Here is a 15927-nt window from a genome sequence, read left to right on the forward strand (position 1 = left end):
AAACAGGTCACTCACCAAATTCTAAACTTGTTAACGGCCATGTGCCAACAAAGCGCAAAATGAACAAACCACCCACTTTGTCCCATTCACCAATAGTAAAAATCCTTTGTCCCATCTTCTCCAGGAATCCTGAAGTGGAATCACAACCCAATTCCAATTGAATTCAGCCTACAAAACCCAGCAAAACAAGCTCCATATATCACCACCTCTCCCACCACAGCTTTCCCTACCAAATACAAAAAATGCGCTTTTCCCACTCACTTTCCATACCTGAGCTTGGATTCTCTCCTTCCATGGAGATTTATCAGTTTCCCAGTCGCCACTGCATCACCAAGTTAAGTTCTTCAAAACCCAGAGTTCAAAATGACAGTTTTCAGCAGCATGGCTCTCAGGGAAATGGCGTCAGCCTCTGCGGAGTCCAATTGGGGTCTCAGAGTTCTCAAGCTTTTGGCCATGGATGTAATTTGCAGTTGGGTAGAGTCGGACCCAGAAGCCGAAAACTCAATGTTCTCTCCTTTGGGCATGGTAGAAGCTCACTTACTAATGATTGCAAGCTCAGTGGATTGGATTTAGGGTTTTGCAGAAGCAAATTGTTTCAAGGGAGTCATTTGGGGGGTTCAGATTTTAGTAGGCACATGCATGGGAGAGTGGAATTGGAGTTGGAGGAGGCGAATTCGAGGAATTTTAGTTTCGTTGTGAGGTCTAGTTCGACATTGGGTGTGGAGAAAGAGGTGGAAAGGGAGGAAGGTGGCGCTAAGAAAAATTATGATGCCATTGTTATAGGGTCAGGAATTGGAGGGTTGGTTGCAGCAACACAATTGGCTGTGAAGGGTGCAAAGGTTTTGGTTTTGGAGAAGTATGTGATCCCTGGTGGGAGCTCTGGGTATTATGAGAGGGATGGTTATACTTTTGATGTTGGATCTTCTGTGATGTTCGGGTTCAGCGATAAGGTCAGCTTTCGTGTAAAGTTTTGATTTTTCGTTGCATACATTGCGGTTTACTTGATAGCTATATGAGTTGAGTTGAAAATGGTCGAATATAACTTGATTATTCCATATATCAAAAATCTTGTCCGTCATAAATCATGTAAAACAAGTAAAAAAATTATTATCCTACTGAAAGGAAAAAAACATCACTAAAAGTAGAAAGGATTAGTCCTCTCTTTCGAATAATTCATTGTATATTACACATTGTTATCAGTGGCTCTTTCTTGACTGATTGAAAAGTTACTTTGCGCTATGATTTTGACTCTCTGTGAAAGTAGCTCGATATCTGTGACAGAAATAATTGTGCAGAAGTTTGAAGAATTTCTTTTCTTAATCAAAAGAACTCGTGGAAACTTATTGGAGGTTGGGAGTTACTACCACGAAGAGCGTTGTGTCCTTGTAGAAACTTGTACGCATGGGAATGTAACAGCAGACATTCATTACAGTATTTCCCATAGACATGCTACAGTTAGTTAACAAGTGACATATAGAGCTTAAGGACTCCGGGGAAAAAAGGAGGGATTTGTCCAAGGGCAGACACATGTCTGAATCGGAAAGTAGTCATTAACTGAAAGTGTTTAAATTTACAGCAAGGTGGTCTGCAAATATGTAAAAGATAATTAACTGTCGTGTATGTTGTATATTTTGGTATAACTTTACATTTTATTTCTTTTGGTAATGGCATGCGGTTCTGATTTTCTAAGCATGAACTCCATCTTGCTGGCATTTTGTATTGGTTGAAGAACTTTTATTTGTCCTGCATCTGTCATGGTTCAGTGAGGCCTGCATTTTGTCAGTTTTGATATTTTCTCATGAACTATTATCACTGAATTTGTAATATGGCAGGGCAATCTAAATTTGATAACCCAAGCACTGGCAGCTGTAGGTTGTGAGATGCCGGTGATACCTGATCCGACTACTGTCCATTACCATCTACCTGATAATCTTTCTGTCGTAGTGCACAGAGAATACAGTGAATTTGTTTCAGAACTTACTAATAAATTTCCCCATGAAAAGCAAGGGATTCTCAAATTCTATGGTGTATGTTGGAAGGTCTGTTCTTTTCTTTTTTCATTTACTTTTCAAGTTGACTGGGAGTTCCTTTGGGATATTTTTACGTGTAATTCCGAACTGACACTAATACATTGTGTACATATGTATAGATTTTCAATGCCTTGAACTCATTGGAACTGAAGTCACTTGAGGAGCCAATCTACCTTTTTGGACAGTTCTTTCAAAAGCCTGTTGAATGCTTGACACTTGGTAAGCATTTTTTTTTGTATATTTTCTTCACTGCAATGAATTTTCAAACCTAAATTCGAGTCATTGTGCAAGATATAATTTAGCCCTTGGTTTGTCTTTCCAGCTTTACCTTGGATATTTTTCGGGGCAACGTTATAGTTATTATGTCCATAGGATTAAATTATTGGTTAAAGTAGTTGAAAATGGGAAAATTTTGAATCCCTAATTGATCGATGCTTGCAGTTATTTAATGAGATCTATTGATGCAGTCACTTGAACAGAAAAAGAAATTGATACTTTTAGTCTAGGACTTCGGTTTGTTATCTGTGTTTTCAAATGCTTACGTGATGGGCTAACTATTGCAGCCTACTATTTGCCTCAAAATGCGGGGGATATAGCTCGCAAATACATTCAGGACCCCCAGCTGTTGTCTTTCATAGATGCGGAGGTGGGTTTTTCGATCCTATTGAAATTCGTATTTACGATTTTATATCATTTGTAAATTTATTCATCTTTGGTGGTCTACGAATGGTCTTCCTTCCACTCCATCTCATAAAAAATTTTACATTTGTATCCAGTGTTTTATTGTGAGTACAGTCAAGGCTTTGCAAACACCAATGATCAATGCAAGCATGGTAAGATTTTCAAGTTGCTCTTTGGGTACTACCTTGTGTATTTTCCTCTTGTCATTTATGGTTTCGACAGGTTATGTGTGATAGGCATTATGGTGGGATTAACTACCCTGTTGGTGGTGTTGGTGGAATTGCAAAGTCCTTAGCAAAGGGTCTGGTAGACCAGGGCAGTGAGATACTTTACAAGGCCAATGTTACTAACATCATAGTTGATCAGGGCAGAGCGGTGAGTTCAAATTTAGTCTTGGATTAGTTATGCAAAGATATCTATTCTTTGCTTCATTTATATTTGTCAAAGATAATTTTGTTTATGTTATTTCAGTGTGCGTGTAGGTTGGAGTAAGGCTTTCAGACGGGAGGGAATTCTTTGCAAAAACCATAATATCAAATGCTACAAGATGGAATACCTTTGGTTAGTGCGACCAGCAGTTAATTTATTGGATGATCGTTGTTTGCTGCCGAATGTTGCACTGTTATATGTAGCTCGTTTAAAGGAAGTCTAATCACCTTCAACTTTATTTTAGGAAAACTGATAAAAGCAGACCAGGTCCCGAAACAAGAGGAAGATTTTCAGAAAGTTTATGTTAAGGCCCCATCTTTTCTTTCCATTCACATGGGGGTGAAAGCTGAGGTTTTGCCACCAGAAACAGATTGCCACCATTTTGTGCTTGAGGTACTTTTGTTTTTCCTTTTCAGTACCATCATTTGCTAGGAAACGTTTTTGGGCTTTGAACTAGGAATGTTTTTGCTCATTTTTCTTCATTGTCTTGCATGTTTTTCAGGATGATTGGACGAGGTTAGAAGAACCTTATGGAAGTATATTTTTAAGCATTCCAACTGTTCTTGATTCATCATTGGCCCCAGAAGGACGCCATATTCTTCACATATTTACAACCTCTTCCATAGAGGACTGGGAGGTAACCATTTGTTGTCAAAGTTACATTGATTCCTTCTCCACTTTTTCTGTAGCCAGCCCCTCCTTTTACATTGTAATTGTAACTTGAGTAACCAATGAGGTGGAGATTTCTTTATAGGGACTGTCTCGAAAGGACTATGAGGCAAAGAAGGAGCTTGTAGCAGATGAAATCATTCACAGATTAGAGAATAAACTATTTCCAGGGCTCAAATCGTCCATTGCTTTTAAGGAGGTAATATTGTACCCTATTCACTTCTAATCTATACTCACGCAGTTGAGATATCTGAAATAGTGTTAAGGTTGTGATCCTTGTGACATGGAAAGGAGAGAGACAGAGCAGAAGATGGGAGGAAATTAGAAAAAAATGTTTGAGGGCTTAGCACTTCTCTCCCTAGAACTTATATATTTATTAAATGCATGTTTATTTTCTTTAACTTAACAAATGTTCCTCCTAAGGGGCATTTGAATTTTTAGGCTCCCTGCTTTCTATGAGCTTAACTAAGCTGATTCCACAAAATATTCCCTTCTGTGGGTGAATACTTTGGTATGCTTAGGATTCTTAGAATTCCACAACTTTTAGTTTACACAATTTGATATGATCATTGAAAGCTTCTCCAATCTTGGCAGGTGGGAACACCAAAGACACACAGGCGATACCTGGCTCGTGACAAGGGTACTTACGGACCAATACCGCGTAATACTCCTAAGGGATTATTGGGAATGCCGTTCAATACAACCGTAAGTTCAGTTGCAATATCAAATGGATGTTTTACTAGTAGTCATTGATTTTAAGCATACTAAACTAGGTGTGCTATGCGATGATAAAAATGCAGGCCATAGATGGTCTTTACTGTGTTGGTGATAGCTGCTTTCCGGGACAAGGAGTTATAGCCGTATCCTTCTCAGGAGTAATGTGTGCTCATCGAGTAGCCGCTGATATTGGTATTTTCTCAGTGTTTTTTAATCCCTTTTGGGGTTGCTTTTGTAATCTGATTTTACTCTTGAAAAGAAGTTTAATGGAACAAAGGCGCCACTGGCAGCTCCTCTTTCTGAACCAAAAGATCATGGGCACCTCCTACCTTCTCCTCGTCCCTAGAAAAAAGCCTGCCAAGTTTGGTCTTGATGGGCAGTCTTTTCTTTTTACAGCATAGGAAATTAGAGTAAAAAGATGTGGGATTAAAGTATTGGTAAGGGTAACAGTATATTTTCATTAACAAAAAAAAGCATCGGGTGATTAAGGAGCGAACAGAAGGAGTTCAAATGCAGCAATCCATAGCTGATTTGATGTGTAGAACTGTTTAGAGCTTTTATGTTGGTTTATTTATTTCATTTCCTCAATTTTTTATTTCTTTGGCAGGGCTTGAGAAGAAGTCCCCAGTATTGGATGCTGCCCTCCTTCGACTACTCGGATGGTTAAGGACATTAGCGTGAGGACTTCATACAGGACAATATGTAATGCAGCTTGGCATTTTGGCTGCAGATGCATTATCTTCTTTATCACATACCACGGTAGCTCTAACAGCAGTTGGGATATATATCATCCATACTATTTAGCAGCGATTTTCGATGGGATAATATAAGATCATTGTGGTCATTTGGCTGGAATGGCGGGTAGATATCTTGCTTGTAAGTAGCATTCTTGTGTAGCAGGTAGACGCGTATGTACGCGGTATCTGTCATATAGTTTATACATGAGCTATAGAGAAACTGTACAGTGGTCTCCGTGCTGTATGAAGTATAATCCTTTCCTGCCAAGTCTGTTAGCTGATAAATTTTACGACTTCTTAGAACGGAGAGTGCAAGTTCCAGATTAGTTAACTTGAAACTCATTCATTTAAGGATAGTTTTATTCACACACCTATTTTTACTTCTCACATATCCTTGTTAATTTTTGGCCCTTGATATTCTTCGATTCATTTAATCCAACGGTCAAAAATTGAGAGTTGTGTGACAAGTGAAAATGCGTGTACGATCCTCTTTTAATTGATCTAGGCTTCCTTGAAGACTTGATCACATTAGTTGGGAAAGAGCTTAAGATATTTTTTTTCGGATGAAAGTCTTCCCGACCCCCCCGAAAGGATGGATAACCATGGTTTGCCACCAATTGTTCCCTTTTTAAGAAAAAAATAAAAATAAAAAGAACTCCCATTTTTCTTGGGATACTTTATCTCAAGATTGCAAAATTTGTTGGCAGAAGGTGGATCGATTTATATTTTTTTTTTCTTTAGAATCTCCATTGTTAGCTTAATTTTAAGGGTTTTGGGGAAAGCTTCCTAACATTTAACAATTTAACTCATTAACACTATAACTCACATGCATTAGATCTCATCAGAATTCCGAAGTTAAATGAGTTTAGGTAAGAGTAATACTAGGATGGATGACATTCTGGGAAGTCCTCGTGTTGCATCCCCACAATTCAAAAAAAAAAAAGTAAATAAAAAAAAATTGCGCTAATTACAATTTACTCCATCTAGATTCACAGTGGTTTTCAAAATGAGCAGTAAGTTTCAAGTTTCTCACATATTGCACTAATTTTTTTTTTTTTCAAACACATGCACTTAAAATAAAATTAAAAAAAGAAAAAAGAAAAAAGAAAGGAGACAATTGGTGGTAAGTTACGGTTATCTATCCTTTCTAGACCTGGAAAGGCTATGAAGAATTTCACCCTATTCGTGGCCACAATCAAGTAGACTCATCAGCTCGAATCATCTAGCCTAGAACCTCTTGCATTTTCTTTGTTTTATTAGAGAACCACAATCCGTGCCTTCACCACTTGGCCACTTGCTGTTGTTGAACAAATGGACTTAAATATTTTAAAATCATGTAATTTCAATCTTCCAGTTGTTTGACCTACTTACCCTTTACTAAAATTATTGACGATCATAAGACTCATTTCTGAGTTGACCGGTTGTCACATTTCTGAGTCGACTTCGAATTCGGAGAAGCAGCGCAAGCGCTGCACAAACAAAAAGAAAAAGGTCAAGAAAGAGGATGGAGTGGGATCATAGAAATTAGGGTCGTATTCACAACATGTGAATGTGATCACTACTCATGATATTATCATGGAGCAGTAGGCGAGCCACCTTGGATTCCAAGTATGTCAGAGGCCGAAACCCTAGAAGTACCTTCGCCTGCTGCTTCTGGAATTGTTGTCGACGGAGCAGTACAAGAGGAAGCTTGGAGTCCAAGTTTCACAGAGCAATTACTTGCTGAAACCCACGAGGTGTTTGCTCCAACCGCTTATGGGATTGTGGATGACGGAGGGGGAATAGAGGAAGCTTGGAGTCCAAGTTTTGATCGCAACACCGTGGGGAGGTAGAACAATTGATTGCAGCACTGGTGTCATTGATACAGATGACAATATTGAAACCCTCAAAGTTTTGAGATATCAGTCCTAAATAGAATCTGATGCAGTTACTTGAAAAGATCAAAAATAAAACGATATTTTTAGATGATTGTTATTCTTCTTGTGCTTGGGTTCGTTCGTCGCGAGGTTTATTGCACTTCTGTTTCCTAACACTAACCTGTTGTCTGTGATTTCAAAGCTTACGTGATGGGTTATCCATTTTTTTGGGCCATATCTTGCGCTTTTCCTCTTGTTTCCTCATTTATGTTTTCGACAGGTTACGTGTGATAAGCATTCTGGTTGCACTAACCACCCTGTTGGTGGTGTTGGTGGAATTGCAGAGTCCTTAGCGAAATGTATCTATTCTTTGTTTACAGGGACAATGTTACTAACATCATAGTTTTTCAGGGCAGAGGTGCCAGTTCTTAGTTGACCTTTCCGCTGGGGTTTCCTCTTTGAGTGGAAGCTCTTGTCCTGTCCTCCTTAGTCCTCACTGACCCCAAGGAAGATGGCTTCCTCGCTAAGCAGGCCGGCGGAGAGGACGCTGAATGCCTAAAAAGACAACTCCAAACTATATGCTTTACACAAACTTTCCAGTCCTCCCTCTGCACGCGGGGATCATCCCGTGACGCAAATATAATAGTATTTATATTTGTCGAAAGATGATTTTGTTTATGTTATTTTGGTGTTCATGAAGGTCGGACCATCGGAAAAAGGCTTTCAGACGGGTTCTTTGCCAAAACCATATTATAAAATGCTACCAGGGGAATACCTTTGGTTAATTTTGTTTAACATGGGGTGACAGCTTGAGGTAATTTAATTTAGTTTGAAGTTCTTGGTTACCTACTTAATTAATCGTTTCGCAGAAACAAAGCTTTAGCATTTTGAACGCAAAACATATCCGGTAGTTCAATAAAGTTCATTCATGAGTCAAGTAAAATCATACTGAGTTTTCATCGATTAAAATTGACATACAAAGTACAGTTTCTGATATGAATCCCACTGTTACCTAGAGTTTACATATTCCAAAAAAACAACTCCAAAGTCTCTCTCTCGATATGGTGTTTTGGCAATTAGCCAGCTAACCAATCTATCTGATTTTTTACATTTTGCATGAGATAAATTTAACAAACTTCTTAGAACAGAGAAGGCATACATTGCAGATCAGTGGAACCTCACTGGTTTTCCTCAGTTAATATCGAAACTCATGCTTTAGACAATAGCTTTTAAAAGATGTAGGCTTCCTTGAGTTCTATGCCCCGCCTTGAAGCTTCATTCTCCGCAAAGAAAGGTATGCCAAGAACCGGTATCCGAACACCATGGCTATAAGGGCAACAACTTCTCTTAAACCGCAGTCTGTGCTTAACCCGTGAATGGTCGGTGTGATGTGTTCGTACTGCACCTTAAGAAGAAGCCTGTATGTGTGGTAGTCGAAAGACAAATAGCGAATCCAAGATATGAACACCGGAACTTTCTACAACATTTTGAATAACATGTTGAGTTAGACTCTTAATAATTTCCATCTTATGAATTGTAATTTTCACTGATGCATTTGTTGACAAAATATAGGCTTTTAATAGACGATTGTGTGCTTACTTTCACAAAGAAACCTCCAGCAAGCATGAATGTCATCACAATTACCGAAGCAAGAGTTGTGGCTTTCTTTAGGTCCATCAACGTAGCTCCTATAGCAAGTCCGAGTCCCTATTTCAAATCCATTTGTAATTAGTTACGTATGGTAGTGCAAATATTCATAGAATATTCTCAACTAGTAGCTGAAAATAGGCATACCTGCGCAGCCACAATGCAGAGGAAAACTGTAAGCATGCTTAGGAAGAAGGCTTCAGCACTCGACCTTAAGCCAGCCATGAAATATACAACGACGAGGAACAGAACTGGTAGCATTAGATCAAGTGGGAGGTCACTTGTGGTCCGAGAAACAAAATATGCACTTAATCTGTACATGTCAGCCGATCGTTCCTTCATCAGCATTGCTCTTTCTTGAGGAAATGTGAAGATTGCTGTGAAGACGGGTAAAAATCCCCAGAAGACCGACATGAAGAAAAGAAGCCCTGCCTGCAATTTAGGGTTAAGTTTGTACGTTTAGAACTGATTGTATACTCCACGAAGTGGCCTTCTTTCTGTTAAGTGGTGGTTTCCTTTTGATGTAAATTGAGGATGGTTTGAGTATCAAGGGAGAGAGTTTTCAGTGCGACGGTCAATCAAAACATTACTTATTGAACGGGTCAGTTAACTTTTATTGATTTGACAAGAGAAGAATTTACCTGATCCTCCCGGCCTTTGGGATCGTTGGCATCTGACTGCCACCAGAGCAAGCCCAAAATTATTGCGGTGGAGATAACTTGAGTGATTCTCAACCAGCTGAAGTAGTCGTGCCTTCTTTCTTTAATTCCTCTACAGAATAAGATAGAAAATTGCTCCCACCAGCTTGCTCCCCATTCTCGCTTTGAAAATGAAATCTTCAACTTCAGTTCATCATCGAGGGGAAGGGGAACCATAATCTTCTTCTTCTCCTTGTCTGCAACTCGTGTCTCGTAGCACTCCACAAGATACTGCTTCCAAATAGAAACACCATATAAGTATACTTTCCATCTCTTGTTAACAAAAATCACTCGTGTCTCGTAAGATTTACCTCTTGCACAACTGCTGGAGATGGCTTTCCATTTCTCGTATCAGCTGCTTCTGAATTTCCCATTTGCACTTTATCCTCTAATTCGGATGGTACAGAAACATCGTTTAAATTTCCATTTGCAAGGTCTAGCAAGAACTCTGCCGGGTTCATGGAAATAAGTGGAGAACATCCTATGGATGAGAAATACACCATTGCTTCTGATGCTTTTCCAAAGTAGAGCAAGCTTCCCTTCCCGAGAAGGATCAACTTGTCAAATTTGTGGAAGAGTCGACTTGATGGCTGGTGGATTGTTGTCACCACAGTCTTGCCAGCCTGCAATACAAATAAAGTTCACTTTTTTCTTTGTGTTCATATTACTAGTACACCATTGGCGTCTGTGAATGTCTATTCTAATTGCATACCTCTGCTATGTCTTGTAACATCTGAACGATTCGCAATGCAGTTGTAGAATCCAAGCCGGAAGTTGGTTCATCCAGAAACAGAAGGGAAGGGTTGATTAGGATCTCATTGCCAATGCAAACTCTCTTCCTCTCTCCACCCGATACCCCACGGACAAAGGAGCCACCGATCATAGTGTCTTGACACCTGTGCATATCAAGAATTTTTGCAGGTTGGATTTTTAATCTACTAACAAAATCGGTAGTTCCTAAAATAGTCTTCGTCATATCTATATCTATCATTCAGGTATTCCATTGATGACAATACCCAAAGGAATCCCAAAATCCAACAGAAACCGGTAGAAGGAGAACTTACCTCTCTAAGCCTAGCTCATAGATGAGTTCTATCGCTCGTTTTTCCTTCTGGTCTTTCATCAATTTCTTTGGCAGTCGTAGGAGGGCTGCATATGTCAATGTCTCTTTCACTGTAAGGTGAGGAAATAGAACGTCGTCCTGAGTCACGAACCCTATCCTGCCATATGTTTCATGTCATTATGCATGATCATTATAACACCTATCCACATAGTTTCTGTTTCTCCTATACATTTTACTCAGTATTATCAAGGTGAAAAATTTTGGTTCCAGATTCATACTTGCTCTTTAGGTGCTTGGAATATGTCTGATCGTTGTAGGTAATTGAACCGCCAACATTGGTTTGGCTTCCCCTGCCCCCAAGAAGATTAAGGAGTGTGGTTTTTCCACTTCCTGATGGTCCCATCAGGGCCAAAACTTCACCGGGGTTAACCGAACCAGTAATCCCATTCAAGATATCCTTCTCTTCAGCTGTCCTCATTCCTTTGAAAATGACCTTGTATGTCACATCTGTGAACTGAGATAAATAAACAACAGCAAGATTTAGCCTTCATTACTAGGATTCCTAACTAGTTACTTATATTAATGATTCGAATTTATTACCAAGTCGAAAGATAAGGAATTAATTCCTTTTCCAGAACGCTAACAAACAGACTGTCCATACCCTTCTTTCCTTTGATGCTTTTGGTGTCCCTAAATCCTAATCAATGCCGATTTCTAAACTAGTTTTTGAAGGGTGTAAAACCCGCGATTCGCCTTAGTTCTAGAACCCTAGATAAAAGTAGATTATGTGATTTAGTTATATGATGAATATGTAGCACCTTTTTTGGGTTGGAAACAAGGGGCAAGACTTGTAATGAATTTCTGTACAAAACTGAACCTGACCATACTAATATAATGCTAGCCATGTTCTATGGACCGCCCTTTGATGTGTTTAGCTAGATGATCAATCTCCATCCTTGCCTGCCCAAATACAGTAAGTATCACATCAATTTCTCTTCGACGCTAAGGTTGAACACGAACAGGTTTTTGAATCGTACACCGGCAGATGCAGTTTGCAAATATTGCAAGGGTTTTGGGAGAAAAAGGGAGAAGAAAAGCATACATGGAAAACATAGCAACTCGTAAGCTTGTAACTTGTACGTAAATACTTGAAAGGAAGAAAAACCTTGAGATATAATGGCAGTGTGGGTTCTGTTTGGAATTTTGGCTTCCTGGTGACGCCAGCTTCAAGGTCTTCTCCTGCAATACACATTGAATAATAAGGGTTTTTTTTTTTTTTTTTTTTTGGTTATTAATTAGCATTATTTCACTGGTAGCAGCTGAATACTAAAGTGTAAAAAACAGTGCTTACTTGTGCCACAAGCAATAAACATTGTTTAGATGATTTTATGAGGGTTAATGTTAGGGAGACTAAATTTGTTGACAAAATTTGCAAACTAAATGATGTGTCACCAAAATGAATGATCACGTTTCTCAATGCATAAGTAATAATTCAATCATCAACTTATATATCATTTAGTTTACAAAATTTTGTCTAAAAATTTACTCTCCCTAACATTACTCTTTTTTGAGTAGTATCAACATTTTATAATGCTTGATTTTATGAATGCAATAATCATTTCTTCCTTAGATGATGAACCTGTGTTTGGAAAGAGGCACAAATTACAGCTAGAAAAATTTTTATGCAGAGTTTGAAGGCCTTCATAATCTAGTTCGGTTTGCACTTAACTTTTTCGAACCCTTTTCCTTTTCATTAATAATAATGAGTTAAAAAAATATATCTATCTTATCCTTGTTTTTTTTGTTTTTAACAATAATATATAAGTATATTTTCTATTAAACTATAACTTAATGTTAAATTTAATATTTTAGTGTTCAGCATCTTCTTTAGAACAAAAGTCTTATTTAGGTATAAGATTAGTCTCATTTCACCAATATTTGGGACCCACATATGACTAGTTTTTGTTCTAGTAAAAAACATGAAGTCGATTCTCAATTCAATCCAATCCTAACGTTTCAAAGAGAAGTAAAACAAGGAAAAATTGGAAAATATAGTTACACAAACAATACAAGACTTAATACTTTTTGTTTTGAACAAAACAAGACTTAATACTTAATTTTATGTAATTCTAAAGGAAACAGTTTCATGTAAAATGTTAAATTGAATTAATGTATTCTTCTTCAATTTTTTCGGTAATTCTCACTTTGTAAAAAAAAAAAAAAAAAAAAAAGTTCTAATTTTTTTCAATTGTTTTATATGTCCACGTGGGGCCCACAAGGTCACATTTCTACACAGTCAATGTCTAGTCATGCACCACATCATCATTTAACAGATGACTTAACTGCTAGACTAACATATGTATGATTTTAAGAAGAAAAAAGACGTTACTTTAGACATGAAAATAATTAAGAGTAACAAAGTGAGAATTTCAAAAGTAAGAAAATGAAAATTGCCCTTTGTTTTTGTAGGCAAGATTTCTTAATCAGTGTGTGGGAGGAAGACAAAGTTTTCCTATTTTCTGGGAGCAGTGGCGCTAACTAATTCACATTTCCAATTCATTGTAAAGCACTGTTCACAAGCTGCCTCCGTGGCCTCTTTCTCTCTAGCTACCAAGTGAACGCCCCAATCAAAAGCTCACTTTTGGTGTTTCAATGCTACGTGCCATGTGGATTTTTGTGTCTTATATTTTTATATCACTCAATGTTATGTATCATTAGAGTTGCTTTTAGATAGTTTCTCTATCCTAGTTAGCTAGGACTCACCAATCAATCTCAGACACCATCCTCTTCATTTAGCTAGCTTAACACTTTGTAAAATGACCCAAATGTCAAAACAGATATTGCATTTATCGGAAGTTGTAAATGGTAATTAAAAAAAATTGTCCTATATTCTATTAAGTGAAATTCCTTACTTATGTTTACACAAAAGATTTCAGAATAATCGTTTGAATTGTTAATAATAACATTATTTATACATCTATATTCAACTTATATTATACTTTATTCAAATCGAAAATATTATATATAAAACCCGGAAATTAATATTGAATTAAATTTTTTATTGAGTGGAGTCACATGTTGGGAAATAAAGGTTAGGAGAGTGGAGAGTAACATGCACCATAAATTTACAAAATAAAAATAACAAACATAGCCAAAAAAATATTAAATGCAAAAACATGTGAATACATAATACATATGCACACCGCACACAGATCAAAAGTAAATAACTAATTTGTAAATTTTCCTCAACTTGTAGTATTTTTAATCGATATATGCATGTGGGTGAAGAGCATGGACTATATTAATTGATTGTTGAGACCTTTTTTTATTTTTTATTTTTTTTATTGTGTGTGAAAATTACTAAGCACTTGCATGAAATTTACTGTAGTGTTAAGTATTTACGTAAATCATCATCGTCGCTGAAAGGCTTTGAGTCGGCGATATCCTCAGCGGGCACAGTGAAACCGGTGAAGGAGAATGAAAACCCTAAGCTGGCGCTAGAGGCGCGGCTCAAGGCAGCGCCGCTGCCGATCTCATCGAGGTCCAGCCTCATTTGGGCGCTCCTAGACTTCCTAATGTGTGTGTTTTTTCCAGCACTGCCACTACCACGCCCCGGTGACGCCCCCATCATGCGCCGGCTTGACTTCCTCGATAGGGTTGATCCGCCTTCAACAGTTGAAGTGGCATCGCCTGACGGAGGTGACTTGAACGCCGATGCTATAGTTTCCACCAATTGTTCGGACTTGGTCCTTGCCAACCCAGATGAATTTGGTTTCTCCATCTTTCACCAAAACAATAAGTACAAATTTAGTTAATTTCTTGTGTATGCAGGTGATATATAATTGACCAAAAACGAGATGTACCTTTACTCAATGAGTGAATGTGATGATAAAATTACACGGGTTTATAATTTGGAAACCAGAAGCACCATTTTTTTGTAAACTTTTTGATGAGGTAGGTGTATATCTACCTCATGGGAACTTTAGGGTAGGAGCATTTATGATGTCTTGTTGGAAGTTTAAAGAGAGAAAACTTTCTGGGGCTTCACTAGATAAATGGAGAGGAGAGGGAAAAGTAGGGGTGCATGGTTCATATACAGAAACCTAATCATAAATTGATCTTCTATATATGTCCTTAGTATGTATATAAACAAATTAAATATCTAGATTTAGAAGAAAATAAGTTTGCCAGCATCATAGTTTACTTATGTAAGTTTAAAATCAAAATGCAATGAAACACTAGATCAAAAGATATATGGTTGGGTTCATTTTGCATCGTAATATACTTAACATGGTAGTAATTTAACCGTTATTTTTTGTCAATTTGAGATTTTGTAAGTCCAAATGAACATCGAACGAAAAACATGCAAATGCAGGTAAGTAATCGCTCCATACCTTATTCTCAATTATTTGACAGAAAAGGAATGAGCTGAGAGTAGAAGAAGACTACTAGCTACAAGGAGAGATCCCCTTTGGTCTCTGGAGTTATGAGAACATGATCCGGGTTCGCCCCCACCCCCTTCTTATAAATAGAGCAAAATGCAATCGGAGAGGGAATTGGAATTACCAAAGTACCCCTGACCTGGGTTATTATTTATCAAACACGTAATTCCATAATATTGATGTTAACTTGACTCGAACATATAAAATATTATGAGATATGATAAATGGATGGACCAATAATATCAATCAATCAATCAATCAAAATCTGAAGTTGTTGAGTGAGTCCATCCCTGCATCATTGTCGTACACGTGTTAGGACGATTTTGTGGAGCTGTTTTTTCGTGGAATTGAATTTGAATCTGCAGATTTTGTTCAATTGCTAACATTACTGTGAGTGATCAAATGGGAAACTTCTGACATTGATGATGTTTAACCTCTTTAGGATGGATGATGTGCCGCCTTCTCAAGTAACCCAAATGCAGAAAGAGACCATGAATTTTGTTTCCTTCGTTTGGAGGGCCTGCATGTCTGCGCAACATGAGGTCTTGGTTTGGTCTCAGGTTACCCTTTAAAGAGGGCACCAAATTCTTTTTGGTATTTTGCTCACAAACGGCTCACCTTTTTCCTTCTCAATATATATACAAATATAATTAATTTTAGAACATATGCTCATACATTGTTGAAAAATTGTTGAGGTAGTCATCGATTTTTCTTCTTCTCCCGATTTGTTAAGAGCTGCTAATTTCTTCTCTAAACTTTAATTTTATTCAATTATTCTCTTGAACTTTTATAACATTGTTCAGTCACTAATATAACATGTTGAGTTTTTTTTTTTTAATATATGCTATATTATCTACATAAATATCATCAATAATCAAATTTAAAATTTTTCACTTATTTACGTAAAACAACTTAAACTTGTAAGTTCAGATTTAAAATTTCCATTGTAATTGGCCGA

The 15927-nt window shown here is 37.5% G+C and overlaps 2 protein-coding genes across 2 annotated transcripts; one reads left to right on the plus strand and one right to left on the minus strand.

The window, feature by feature from the left end:
• Positions 1–22: 22 nt before the first annotated feature.
• LOC103940205 (prolycopene isomerase, chloroplastic) lies at positions 23–5566 on the plus strand. The gene is made up of 13 exons (XM_009350291.3): positions 23–950; positions 1833–2039; positions 2150–2249; positions 2594–2676; positions 2807–2863; positions 2934–3086; positions 3194–3272; positions 3385–3533; positions 3643–3777; positions 3895–4008; positions 4404–4514; positions 4610–4718; positions 5134–5566. Exons 1-13 carry the CDS (start codon positions 243–245, stop codon positions 5205–5207), a joined length of 2079 nt encoding a protein of 692 aa, XP_009348566.2. The 5' UTR covers positions 23–242; the 3' UTR covers positions 5208–5566.
• Positions 5567–8052: 2486 nt separating this feature from the next.
• Positions 8053–15076, minus strand: LOC103940192 (ABC transporter G family member 22). Its single transcript, XM_009350274.3, has 11 exons — positions 14922–15076; positions 13930–14308; positions 11693–11766; positions 10806–11041; positions 10529–10684; positions 10177–10360; positions 9776–10087; positions 9408–9695; positions 8914–9198; positions 8719–8826; positions 8053–8596 (listed from the first exon to the last, which is right to left on the minus strand). The coding sequence occupies exons 2-11, from the start codon at positions 14306–14308 to the stop codon at positions 8375–8377; spliced, it is 2244 nt and encodes a 747-aa protein (XP_009348549.1). The 5' UTR covers positions 14922–15076; the 3' UTR covers positions 8053–8374.
• Between the last annotated feature and the right edge of the window lie 851 nt (positions 15077–15927).

The sequence above is a fragment of a genome, unplaced genomic scaffold, assembly GCF_019419815.1.
Source record: "Pyrus x bretschneideri cultivar Hongxiangsu unplaced genomic scaffold, Pyrus_bretschneideri_v1 Contig9, whole genome shotgun sequence".
Classification (NCBI taxonomy): domain Eukaryota; kingdom Viridiplantae; phylum Streptophyta; class Magnoliopsida; order Rosales; family Rosaceae; genus Pyrus; species Pyrus x bretschneideri.

Excerpts from the sequence above, each read along its gene's own strand:
- LOC103940205 (XM_009350291.3), top strand. The coding sequence starts at position 243 with ATGCGCTTTTCCCACTCACTTTCCATACCTGAGCTTGGATTCTCTCCT. Across the intron at positions 2,677-2,806 it reads TGTCTTTCATAGATGCGGAG|TGTTTTATTGTGAGTACAGT; the intron begins GTGGGTTTTTCG and ends ATTTGTATCCAG. Across the intron at positions 2,864-2,933 it reads CAATGATCAATGCAAGCATG|GTTATGTGTGATAGGCATTA; the intron begins GTAAGATTTTCA and ends TGGTTTCGACAG.
- LOC103940192 (XM_009350274.3), bottom strand. The coding sequence starts at position 14,308 with ATGGAGAAACCAAATTCATCTGGGTTGGCAAGGACCAAGTCCGAACAA. Across the intron at positions 11,767-13,929 it reads CAGCGACGATGATGATTTAC|GAGAAGACCTTGAAGCTGGC; the intron begins GTAAATACTTAA and ends TGTGTATTGCAG. Across the intron at positions 10,685-10,805 it reads TCCAAGCACCTAAAGAGCAA|GATAGGGTTCGTGACTCAGG; the intron begins GTATGAATCTGG and ends AACATATGGCAG.